The sequence below is a fragment of the Impatiens glandulifera genome, chromosome 7 (genome assembly GCF_907164915.1).
Source record: "Impatiens glandulifera chromosome 7, dImpGla2.1, whole genome shotgun sequence".
In the NCBI taxonomy this organism is placed as follows: domain Eukaryota; kingdom Viridiplantae; phylum Streptophyta; class Magnoliopsida; order Ericales; family Balsaminaceae; genus Impatiens; species Impatiens glandulifera.
The window spans coordinates 32321656-32335561 of NC_061868.1; the positions used below are offsets into that span (position 1 = coordinate 32321656).

Sequence of the window (13906 nt, forward strand, 5' to 3'; positions counted from 1 at the left end):
AGAGATTGCGAATTGAACTTCAATAGATCGATTCCACCGAATTTCACTAGTTCGTGAAAAAAATTATTCGTTCGTTTTCATCCAATTTCACTTGCTTAGAATCAAATTTAACTTGAGATTGCGAATTGAACTTCAATAGATCGATTCCACCGAATTTCACTAGTTCGTGAAAAAAATTATTCATTCGTTTTCATCCAATTTCACTTGCTTAGAATCAAATTTAACTTATTCGGTTCTAATAAATTTTACTTATTCGCAATCTCTTTTACATAAATTGTAATTATCCACATTACTAATAATCTTCCTTAACATCACAAAATCTCCGCTCATGACCATGTTGACCATGTGTGTTTTCGATGTTTAAAAAATTGTCTCCACCTCAACTTATAATTCTTTTTTATCTCAAACTTCCATTTTTACATGTATTAGACTATTTAGAGATCTTCACCAGAGAAGTTAAATCAAAACAAATTTAACACAAATCAAACAAATTCATTACTAAATTAAGTCAAGCCAAAGCTTTAAGAACATACTTAAAATCAAACAAAGCTTTTATTTGTTTTTACAAAATGTAATCAAACATACTCTTATCCCTCCATAGCTGTTACTATATGCTTTCTTTCTTCTTTTATTAATTTATTTTCAATTAAATCCAACCAATAAGAAAGCTTAATTAAAAAAATACCTTAGTCAGCTTATTTGCTTCTATTGTACTATGCAATATGCATGCAAGAGAGACAAATTAAATAAAAATGAAAAACATACATTTCTAGCTGCACTTCATATATATTTAATTATTTATTGCGATTATTATGTATATTAGAATTATATTCTGATTTTTTTCTAGGATAAAATTTCATAAATGGGATAAAGAAAAAATCCTCTTATAGAAAGAAAATGATCACTTTTTTTATAAGGAATATCTCTTGATATTTATAATTAATATTTTTATTATTTATTTATTTCAAATAAAGGAAAAAGTCCATATATAGCAATAAAATAATTCATAAGGTAAAAAATTATTTATTATTATTTAAATTGAAAATGCGTTATTTATAAATTAAAATAAAATAAAATAATGCAAATTTAATTAATACATAATTGTTTTTGGTAATTAGTAATTAATTAATAATGATGAATTAATTCTTAAATGTTGAAGTTTTCCAAAAGAATTATAACAAGTTCTTGAGAGAGAAGAGATAATTACGCACAATCTAATCGTAATCATATCAAAAGCATTTCTAAAACTTGACAATTTGTTGAATTTCGCTTGAACCTCTCTTTCTCTCTCTAGAACTCTACGATTTTGTTGCTCTTGGAGTCGGTGATTCTACGTGTGTATGTATGTATCAGACTACTTCATCTGCTTTGCATGCATAATCGCGCATTATTTCTAGCTATCGTCATTCGCCAATCATTCGATTCAGAAAGATATAGATATAGACGGTCAGATCGGCGATATAGCTAGATTGTTGAGAAAAGAGATATGAAAGGAGATGACGATTTTGGACCGGATCGCCGGATTGAGTTTGAGACCGATGATGAAGAGAATGAGGCGCAAAGAGCCTGCGACAGCGAGGATGACTCGGATTCCGACTCGGTTGATCACTCTCGACACGCTTCCGGAGTCTACGTTGATTCCGACGAGCTATTATGGCCTCAAAGTTACAGGTATAGCGCCATTGTATGTTTTGTGTTTGTGTATGTTCTATTCATTGTTAGAAATTGTCATGTAGGTGTAGAAGTTAAGGACTAGGAATTGCTCAATGTTTAAGAATTAGCTGATGTTAATCTTACATCTGAATGTTATCTATTAAGTTGCTGCTGAAAATGAATGAATAGATTGGTTTTTCCTTGACCTAATTAATCATACAGCTCAAACATTCATGGATATTTTAGCTTTGTCAAAAACGTGATGATGTTTGATTGGTTATACGTGCAGGCAGTCAATTGATATGTATTCGACTATAAATACAAATTCCTTTAGCTTTTTAAGGGGATCTCAGTCTTCCAATTCCGATTCTCTACTGACAACACCCTTAGTTACAGTAGAAAATCCAGACAATGAAGGACAAATTGGGATGCCCTTGATTGATAAGCCAATTTCTTCCCAGACTGGCTTCTTTGTGGATGAGTTACCACCACCAAGCGAGCAATGTTCATATCTCCAGACAGTCCTAAATGGTAAACTTTGCATCTCCTTCTGCTATTTGTTTTGTATATTGTTCTTTTGCATGGACAGCAACATAACTTAACACTAAGCATCCAAGTATTATTTTATTGCACTTTATGAATATAAATAGTGTGATTAATCTCATAAATCGATTGATTCATCTTGGTAATGACTATTTTTTAAAATTGAGTATCTTTTCATTAATCAATGGGAAACGTGAAGCTCACGTTTCCGATAGAGAATACCAAAATGTTTGTAATAACATTTGTCATCATAAACTCGTTGGTTAATGACTAATATCCTAAAGGAAGACTAATTCTTCAAGCACTTTAAGATGCTTACTCGTGTATATTTGATCTATATATGAATGCAGCAATCAATATTCTGTGTGGAATTGGGCTTGTTTCCACACCTTATGCACTCAAACAGGGAGGGTGGTGGAGTCTCTCCATTCTTTTTATACTGGGAATGATCACTTGCTACACTGGAGTTCTGTTAAAAAGATGTCTAGAAAGTTCACGTGATCTCAAAACTTACCCGGATATTGGCCAAGCTGCATTTGGAGTGTCTGGTCGCATAATCTTAGCTGTAAGTTTGACGACATTAAATACTTTAACACTGTGTTTGGATGGCGAGAATTGAAATTAGAATTGGAAATAATATTATAATTCCAGGTCTATAAAGATTGACATTGAATTTCAATTCAATGTTTATGTTTGGAAAATCATAGAATTTTGTATTCTTAAAAGATTTCTTCTTTTTTTCTTTAAACTTTTTGTTCTTTTCTAAATACTTATAAGCATCTAAAAGTCATTTTCAAATATAATCAAACACAGCATTAATAGAATGTGTGTGATTAAGAATTGAGGGATAGTATGGGGGCTTGAAGAACAAAATGCAGTGATGGAGTTTAAATATGTGATTAAGAATTGAATTTTTTGCTTAAATGGAATTCAATGTAGAAGAAATATACTTATCTTAATTCTGTCAAAATTCAATTCTAAATTCAGTTCAACCTTTTAAGCCAATTCATCTATAACAAAACACATGCCTAAGAATTTCTGATTGTAAATATTTAACTTCTTGTGTTCTTATACTTTCTTGCAGATAACCTTGTACATGGAGTTATACGTAAGCATTTTTTGGCTCTCTCCTTCATTTTTTGAATTGCTCCAAATTAAGTTATTAAACCATAGGTTCTGTTTTTAATTTACAGTCTTCTTGCGTGGAGTACTTGATTATGATGAGTGATAATCTCTCTTCATTTATGCCAAATGCTAATATGAGTTTTGCTGGAAGTAGCCTTGATTCATTTCAACTCTGTGTTATAATATCAACTCTCTGTATTCTTCCAACTGTGTGGCTTCGAAATCTAAGCCTGCTTTCATATCTTTCAGGTTTGTCATTCTCTTTGTTTTCTTATTACTCTTTTGAATATATTATCATATGACTGACCCATTTATAAAACGATTTCAGTTGGTGGAGTAGTAACAGCAATTCTAGTTTCAGTTTGCTTGTTTTGGGTTGGAACAATTGACAATGTTGGTTTCCATCCAAATGATAGAGCTTTAGAAATTGCAAAGCTACCTATCACAATAGGCCTCTTTGGTTTCTGCTATGGCAGTCATTCTGTTTTTCCAAATATCTATTCTTCAATGAAGGACCCATCAAGATTCCCCTCTGTGCTTATAATCAGGTGAGTAAGAGCTAACTTGGAATATCATGATCTAACTGAAAAATTGAAATTATTCTTTTTTTTTTCAGTTGTCACAAGATTTTCTAATAAGCATGTTTTGATACTATTGCAGCTTCATTTCATCCACTCTTTTGTATGCTGGGGTTGCAGTATGTGGTTTTCTTATGTTTGGTGATGAAACAAAGTCTCAATTCACATTAAACATGCCACCTGAATTTACCGCCTCCAAAGTTGCTGCTTGGACGATGGTAATTAATTTTCTCATCAAGAGCTTACTTTCTCAAATAACAATAATAATTTAGTCATCAAGTATGATATTCTTTTATAGTTCCAAATTAGGATGGAAGTTAATTTATTCCTAAACTTTCATCGAACACTTGTTTTACTTCCTCAATTATTTGTGTCAGACTCATTTTGCTTTTATACTTTAAAAAGTGATTGAAATTACTTTTCGCCTTAGAAATTGGTTAACTCCGTTAGCTTATTAAATTATCTTTTTGTTTCTAAAATGCTTATCAAGACAATAACGGAGTTAACTATAAAATGACGACAAAAGTAATTTAAAACGAGTCTGCGCAAGTTTAGGAAGCAACAAAATTTGATTTTTTTTCCTTGAAATTAAGGCGTTTGCTTAAATCCAAATAACCCTTTATCCGATTATCAATAATTTCATCAATAATCAAATGATCAATTGAAATACTCTAACTCTATGTTGTATTCCATTTTGTAATAAATACATAGGATGTTTTTAGTAGTTAACCCGTATAATCCACTTTTATATCAAACAAGCTCTAAGTATAGCATACTAAACCAGTTGAATTTGTTTTTCAGTTCATTGCTCCTCTGACAAAGTATGCATTGACAATCACTCCCATTGCGTTCAGTATCGAGGAACTGTTGCCATCAGCCAAGCTCAGTTCTTCTTATGGTAGATCAATAATCATAAGAACAATACTGGTTGCATCTACCTTTGTAGTTGCACTATCATTTCCCTACTTCGGTAAGAAAATAAATGCTTCTTAAGATTTTAATTGTTTCCATCACCTGATTATTTGCATATTTTGCCTCCAGGATCTGTAATGGCTTTCATTGGGAGTTTCCTTGTGATGCTTCTTGTATGTTTATTTTACCTATTATCAACTTCTTCTACTTTTATAATTAATAAAAGAATTTATTCACAACATTTTATTATTTGATCTCGCTAACATCTTCTTGTGTTAAAATTGATTTAGTCTATCGTTTATCCTTGTGCCTGCTACCTGAGCATCACCCGGGGTCGATTATCAAATTTAGAGGTAATTAATAATCTTGTTCAAGTACTTGTTTTCATGCTGAATTTCATTTTGCTTACTCAACTTACACTATAACCTCGTTTTGCTTCTAAACTTTTAAAAATGGTCGTTATCTTTTGTTTTGTTAACTACATTAGTCTATTGATCATATGCATTTCAGAAATAATAAAAGATATTTTAGTTGTTTAGAGATGGCTTAAAAACTTAACAGAATTAACAAAAATTGGCTACAATAATTTGAGCCATTTTTTTAAAATTGAGGATGCACTTTGAGTAAGCAAAATGAACTTTCTAATTCAAGTTAAGGAAACAAAATAAACTTCTATCTTTTCGTTTTCATTCTGATCGGCTTAGTTGTGATTATAGTGAGATTCATTTTGATAAAATGCAGGTTGCAACTAATGTTGTGATAATGATGATTGGCCTTTTCTGTGCTTTGGTGGGAACTTATTCAGCTATTGCAAGTGCAGGAGAAGAGAAGGGGCAATGATGAACTCAATGTGTGTTTTCTAAATTGTTGAGAAATAGCTAGCTAGCTGGTATTTAATCAGATGGATTTATGGTTACTTCTGTTTCAATTAATGTACTATTTTCATTTTTGTTTGTTTAACTCTATTTGATACAACTATTTGTATCGACATTTTCAAGTTGCAATTACCAACTGAGAGGTTTTAGAATTTGAATGAATTTGTGTTTTTACAAGAAGCTTGACCTTGAAGATTGTGATGTAGATTGGAGATGGCTCTCCTTTTGAATTGTTTATGTATCTGTTACATTGATAAACTCATAGCAAATTGTCATGACTTATTATAATTTTTTTTATCATTATCTATTGTCAAACAAAATAAGAACCTTGAAAAACAAAATATATGACTCCAGGGACTGCAACTTGTGTCTAAATAATGTGTACCCAATTAATAATTTAGCCAAGGTTATCATAGTTTCAAAATAAACAGCAAATTATTGTTCGGATACTTCATTTGAATATCGTACTAATCTTTGTTTTATTCAATATATACTTAGTGAATTTCGAGTTTTACATTTTTCTTCCTTAGTTTTGTTATGCGGTAATATTGGTGTCGCATTCACATTAGTCAACCGATATTTCATACACGCACAAAACATATTGAAATTAACTTTTAATTTGTTCGAAAAAAAGTTGTTCATATTCAAATATCAATTAAGTACAACAATTTGCTACTAAACACCAAGAATCTCACATTTTGTGCTCACTATCTTGTTCAAATGTGATGATGAAATATTAACAACTAGATTCAAATAATTAGTAATTATTATGTCATCACAATCTAAACAAAAATAAAAACTGTCAAAATTAATTATTAAGTTTAAATATATTTTATTATTATTTTCATATTACTTCATTTTTTACCTATTATCTTTTCATTTTAGATTCAGTTAAGAGTTCTACTAATCTTATAAATACATAAACTATTATAACAATATGTATTTTCTACAATATATCTTTAATCTTTCTATTTACAATTCAATCAAATAGAAGTTTTTTAATTTTTACACTATCAATTTTAAAATTAAACTTTAAAATGAATTATTAGATAGTGGAACGAATACATTTATCTAAAACGAAATAGACAACATTATTTATTTATTTTAAAAAGATATATTTTTCGTTACACTCTTAATCTGGAAGATCGCAACTCACTAATAAGGAGAAAATATACTTGAAGATATAATCCAATAATGTAAAGAAAACAATTAGAAATGCCTATTGAAGAAGAATATCGTATCCTCAATTTAAGACATCAAACAAAAACAAAATAAGTAGCAAATTAAGACAAACTTCAAATGTGAAAAATGATTATATCACACAAATAAAAGCGACAAGATACTCGTTAAGGTACTCCATAACATTATGCGGTGAAATGTCTTTCTAACCTCTATTTTTATAGAATGCTTGATATTTGTTTTTGTCTAAAAACACAAAAACAACCTTAAAAAGAACACTGCTGTATAAGACTAACTAGAATCAAGCTTCAATGCCAAAAATAACATGCATGCTTGTGAACAAAATCCTCTCATAAGCAAGATCTCAGCAAAAAGAAAATTACTTAAGAGCAAAGATGATTCATTGACCTTCAAGAAAAAAACACACTAAAATTGTAATGAAATCCAATGACAAATTGAATTGCTTCAAATATAACAAAGAAATTAAGCATAAAGTTTATCAAATACTCAAATTTCATACTTGAATATAAAGATAATATGACCATCAAAATAGAAGTATCGCATGAGTTACATAATTGAGGCTCTTAGCGTCACAAGACAAGATCCTCATATTGGATTAGATTAATTTCATTAGTACATTTACCTATAATTATTGTGTTCCCTCGATACGGTCTTTTTTTTATTCTTACATCGATATCATTTTCTACCTGCACCAAATGTTCTTTTACTTTCGTAACATTATCATTCTCACCCTCATTGTCTAAATTGTGAGATCCAAAAAGGCTACGATCAATTCCATTTGGTTTTGGATTGATGGTATCATCAAGGATTTCAGAAACAGATTCAATATGAGTGGTAGGGATTTCACTCAGCTATTTGAAAAACACCTTCAAAATTTAAAATTATACAATCATTTGTCTCAATCATAGACTCATAATAGTATCACCTGGGACAATGTGTACTGCAATATTAGTAGGAGTAGGGAAATTAATTACTATAATCGGGTAATTTTAAAGAACAACTTTGATCTAAGAAGTTGAATGAATCAAAGGAAGAACCTCCTATTATAAAACACAAGAATGAGAATTTGAGAATTTGAGAAAGAGGGACAGTGATAAAAATGTGAGTGAATGTTTAAAAATAAACCAGTAAATTAACGTCCTATCTTGAGAAAAACTCCCACAGTTAGCATTAAACCATTTTTTCATTAGACCATTAAATAATTGTATCATTATATTACTTAACTAAATCAATACAAAAGGGATACACAATATAATTACAACAACCAAACAATATAGAAAGTAATTAGCAATTAGGAATGAGAACACTGTATCCTACCCACCACCGGGGCAATGAAGTAAGTACTTATCCTTGAACCCGATTTTTATTTTATTACACATCCCCGACTCCGAACCCGACGGATATATCTATTTGTATTCTCATCCCCAATTCGCTAGGTACCCAATCCCGATGGAAACCCAAATTACCCGATTAAAATATGAATTTTTATTTATTATTTTCTAAATATATTAAATATTAAAAACACAATAGTTAGGTGATAAAAGTTGAATAATATAACAAATTTATTGTTATTATATACATGAACTTTCAAAAAAAAAAATAGAAATAATTCAAAAAAAATAAAAATTAAAGAGAAGATTGAAGTAAAATAAAGATGAAGAAATATTATTCTTGAAAATAAAAAGTGAATAGTGAAAAAATATTTTGTTATTAAAGAAACGAAAGATTAAGAGTCATAATAACCTAAATTAAAATAATGATGACATGATAGAATGTTGGTATAGCCAATTAAATAATATATTTAAGGTAAATGTGTAATGATGATATTTATTTGAAATTTGAAAAGTTATTTTAATTTAATATATATATATATATATATTTAATATTAATATTTCGGGTATCGGGTATCAGATTTGAGTTTTGCACATTCCCATCTCTGACCCCGAACCCGATCGAGTAATCATTTTCTTCTCATTCCCGATCCCAAACTCAATTTGAAATACCGAACTCGAACTCGAACTCGACTATCGAATATGTAAATGTATCAATTGTTATCCCTATTAGGGATAGTGAAATGCAATTACAGCATTTAATTATATTAATGCAAAGATCAATGCATTAATAATATAATTCTAATGAAATGTAATTACAACATCTAATATTAATGCAAAGATCAATGCATTAATATATAATTAATATAATTCTTAGTGGTGCATTTATATGCATAATTGATTAATTCTCCATTTGATAATATTACAATTGTATCCATACATTATTTAAAATCTAGTTTGAATTGTATTTGATACAATTTTACACAGTATTTTTCTAGCATACAGAAAATTATGATTTTATTATTTTTGTTATAGCATTCTCATTTTTATTTATTATAAATGAAATCCATTTAATTGTTTAATTCAATAATGAATACAGCCTGATCACCATAGTTGGGAAATTTGACGAAATGACCCTAAAGATGGGGTCATTTGCCTCCGTGGTCACCCAATAATAAAATTGATCTGATGACCACTTTATTTTTTTTAGACGAAATTACCCTTTTCGCGTAACGCGAAGTGAAACAGTGTGACTATATATACTCAATTTTCTTCATTTCGTTTCTCTCTCTTCTCTCTCTGTTCTTGTTCGTCGGCGGCGGCGAAACTTCGGCGACGACGACTTCGGCTATGCCCTGAATCTACAAAGATAAGAAAACCTTAACTCTGAATCGATGTTTATAATACAGATTTATGTTCTTATTTCCATATCTTCATTTCAAACCCTAACCCTAACCCAAATCGATTTATGTTCATGTTTCCAATATCTCCATCTGAAAACCCTAAATCAATTTATGTTCTTATTGTCTATTATCTTCATTTCAAATGATTTATGTTCTTCTTAATGAAACACTAACCCTAAATCAATTAAATCTGTTCATATTGGTTCATATTTGTTAATATTGGTTCATACTGGTTCATATTGGTTCATTTTTTTGTTCATCTTATTGTTCTTATGTCGATGATGATATTTGCAGATCATATGGGTTTCGTTACGCGAAGGGCTTCTCGTTTCGTGAAGGGCTTCTCGTTTCGCGAAGGCTTCACGTTTCGTGAAGGGCTTCACGTTTCGCGAAGGGCTTTACAAATCCAATCTTGGGCGAAGATATTGAAAGAAATGGGTCGGGATTCAGTGAAGAAGTACTTACAGGAAGACGAAAACCGGCTAAGTGCCGACGTTATAGATGAAGGGTTTTCTCAATAGTCAATACAATTGAGTTGTTTTCATTTAGGTGTTCTATAATTATATGTTAATGGGTTTGTTTGTAGAATTGCATTTTGAAAGGGGGGGACATAGAGAAATTGAGATTGAACTTGGATAAACTTCCCTTCATATTAAGGGACTTTAATCCAATTTGCATTATTAAACCTAATCCTAATGGAAATTAAAATAAGCTTCATTTCCTCATATTCTCTAATTAAAAGGAAGCTTCATTTCTTTTGTCTGTTTTATTTTTATAATCAGATATATATGAAACTTTTCTAATTATTAATGTAATATTGTATCCTGTCAACTAAAGAAATCAAATGATAAATATATTTTTGTTATTTACAATTTGGGATAGAAATTTAAGATAAAACTCACTAAAATGGAATGTTTTTATCATTCATACTCACCAAGAAGTTTCAAACTAGACTAGAGAGTTATCATATATATAGCTATAAAAAAACAAAAAATGGAGGACCAGTCTAGTTATTATTTGAACAAATAACAGGATATATCTTTTCTTTGGATATTGGTGGTAGTCTATTATTGAAATGAAGAATTGTTCTCATTCACCTAATCATTTCTTTGTCCTCGTCAATTTGTTCTAGTTGTTCATATCGCGCACCACCACGCCCATTATTATGATTGTCTGAGTTTTAATAGTCTTCTTCGTAGTGCCTATGGTGTCGTTGACGACATTCATGTTCATACAATCCCTCCACTTCATCCTCCGGTTCATCACGATCCTTTGGCTTCTCATAAGATCGCTCACGAGATTTCTCTCTATCACCCTCTCTATCTCTTCCCTTTTCACGGGATTTTTCTCTACACATGATGGGGAAATGAAAGTGAAGAAAATTATAAAAGTTATGCAGATTAAAAGATCTCATATTGTCTACTTGTTATAGGTAGTGGATGCTAGCTCTATTAGATATACAACCATTATTGCATTCTTTCCTCTTCAAAATTTAACTAAGTTGTTCAGCAAATACATTGAGAAGGTAACATATAAGGAAAAAATTCACATAGAGTTTCTATAGAGGCTTGTGAAAGTAAAAGGCATCCTAATCAATTACCTCCCCAATTGTTTTTTATTTACATCTTCACCTCCAATCCTGGTTGTTCCTAGACCCCCACCAAGTCGACGAGGTTTCCAGTTTGGAACTGTTCTACCTCGTTCAACATCGACAAGCACTCTTCTGTTATCAATCTTTGTTCCATCATCTTGTTTATATGCAGCTATAGGAAACACATGTAGGGCTAGGAATCAGGAAAAAAAATAAACACACACATATAAAATATAACATCGATCTATACAAATTACAGACAGACCTTTCATGTCTCTTGTGTGAACATACTCTATGAATGCATAAAGGGAAGCCCTTCGCGAAATGAGAAGCCTTCGCAAAACGAGAAGCCCTTCGCGTAACGAGAAACCTTTCGCGAAACGAAACCCATATGATATGCAAATATCATCATCGACATAAGAACAATAAGATGAACAAAAAATGAACCAATATGAACCAGTATGAACCAATATGAACCAATATGAACAAATATGAACCAATATGAACCAATATAAACAGATTTAATTGATTTAGGGTTAGAGTTTCATTAAGAAGAACATAAATCGTTTGAAATGAAGATAATAGACAATAAGAACTTAAATTCATTTAAGGTTTTTAGATGGAGATACTGGAAACATGAACATAAATCGATTTGGGTTAGGGTTATAGTTAGAGTTTGAAATGAAGATATAGAAATAAGAACATAAATCTGTATTATAAACATCGATTCAGGGATGAGGTTTTCTTATCTTTGTAGATTCATGTCATAGCCGTCGTCCCCGTAGTCGCCGTTGCTGAAGTTTTCGCCGTCGCCGACGAACAAGAACAGAGAGTGAAGAGAGAGAAACGAAATGAGGGAAATGAAAAAATTTGAGTATATATATTCACACTGTTTCACTTCGCGAAACACGAACTCCCTTCCGTTACGCGAAAAGGGTAATTTTGTCCAAAAAAAATAAAGTGGTCACCAAATCAATTTTAAATATTAGGTGACCACGGAGGCAAATGACCCTGTCTTCAGGGTCATTTCGTCCAATTTCCCCCATAGTTATATATATTCATTCTTATTTTTATAATATATTAATATATAATAAATGTAAAGACATATATTTGAAACATTTTTGTACTACGTACCTTCAAAATATTAAGGACATTAGACACTCTTTTTCAAAAGCCACAAATACTCATTTGTTTGAAGCCAAATAAAGTAAGACTAGGCTTATATTATTTACACAATAGTGAGCCAGCTCATCCTAAAAAATTAACAATATTTACAAATTGGAAAGTTCAATTACATGAATAAAACAATTAAGGTTTTTTTTAGGTTTATCAATTATTATCGGACATTTTGTTTCGTAACTATTGCATAACCTATTTTAGCTCTACCTAATTTTAAAGGTAACTATTGCATAACCTATTTTAGCTCTACCTAATTTTAAAGATGTATTTATTATAAAAACATATATTTGTGATTACGACATTAACAATATTAATGTAGAGATGCACATCAATATAGTGACAACTTCAAAAACATAGTAAATTAGTGATAGGGTATACATTAGCTAACTCACCTTTATGGAAGTGACTTCCTTATATTACAACTTATCAAAAACTCAAAATGATCTATTTTTGGACTAAAATAACAAAGGATATTCGAATTTTTGTTCATGATAATACATGTTCAAGCAATATATACCACTACTAGAGCCGTCAATTTGGGTTAGGCCCGTTGGGTTGGTCCGTCCCGCCAAACAATTTAGGCGGGTTGGGTTGAAATATTAGCAACCCATTTGAAAGTGGGCCTATACGGGTCAGCCTGCTCGGGTCACGGGCCTAAGCGGGTCAGGCTTAGGTTGGCCCGTGGGCTGGCAACAAAAAAATATAATCTGATTTATAGCCTTATAGGCATATATCGCATAACCCTAGTTTTTTTTATTGTACTCTCTAATTAGTTTATATTTTCTTATTATAACTATTTAAATTAATGTAGGAAATGATGACATATGAGAGCCAAACAATTACAAGTGCTAGAAAATCTCAATTGAATCTCTATTTGGAGAAGCCTAAACTTGAATTTGTATATTATCAAGATTTGGATGTTTTGGAGCATTGGAAGAATCAAAAGAATCGATACCCAATCCTTTCACTTATGTCATGTGATGTTTTGGCTATTCCGATAACTACTGTTGCATCAGAATCAACTTTTTTCATTGGTGCTCGGGTGCTTACCAAGTATAGACAAGACTATTGTTGCATTTGTTGAACTATTTGGTCAATTAATGTGTAACGATAGATAAGATTCTTGTTTGATGTGTATTATGACTATTTGATCATATTCTTGAACTCTTGTTTTCTAAAACTATTAATGATTTTTATTTATTTTTATTTGTAGTGAGACAACTCGCGGGCTGACCCGCCTAACCTGCAACCCACATTGGGTTGGGTTGAGAATTTTTAGCCCTCCGAGACGGTGGGCTGGTCCACCGTCGACCCGTCAAACGATGAGTTTTGGTGGGTAGACCCGCCCCGCCATAAGTTGGCCCGTGTGACCGCTCTAACCATTACCAATACTTGGATTGGTATAGTCTTCCGTTTTCACTAATTTTATTGAAGCGTTACCCAATTTGAGTGAGAGATCTATCATATTTGTTGTTCACAGCTCTTCAAAATGGCTCTTTTCATATTAATAAGATAC

The 13906-nt window shown here is 31.1% G+C and overlaps 1 protein-coding gene across 1 annotated transcript; it reads left to right on the top strand.

The window, feature by feature from the left end:
* The first annotated feature begins 1402 nt into the window (after positions 1 to 1402).
* On the top strand, positions 1403 to 5763 carry LOC124910243 (amino acid transporter AVT1D-like). The gene is made up of 11 exons (XM_047450861.1): positions 1403 to 1671; positions 1943 to 2184; positions 2547 to 2761; positions 3281 to 3304; positions 3390 to 3570; positions 3650 to 3869; positions 3982 to 4117; positions 4701 to 4869; positions 4941 to 4984; positions 5102 to 5164; positions 5553 to 5763. Exons 1-11 carry the CDS (start codon positions 1487 to 1489, stop codon positions 5649 to 5651), a joined length of 1578 nt encoding a protein of 525 aa, XP_047306817.1. The 5' UTR covers positions 1403 to 1486; the 3' UTR covers positions 5652 to 5763.
* The last annotated feature ends 8143 nt before the right edge of the window (positions 5764 to 13906 follow it).

Coding starts and splice junctions, on each gene's coding strand:
- LOC124910243 (XM_047450861.1), top strand. CDS start 1,487: ATGAAAGGAGATGACGATTTTGGACCGGATCGCCGGATTGAGTTTGAG. Junction 2,185..2,546: donor TCTCCAGACAGTCCTAAATG/GTAAACTTTGCA, acceptor ATATGAATGCAG/CAATCAATATTCTGTGTGGA. Junction 2,762..3,280: donor CTGGTCGCATAATCTTAGCT/GTAAGTTTGACG, acceptor ACTTTCTTGCAG/ATAACCTTGTACATGGAGTT.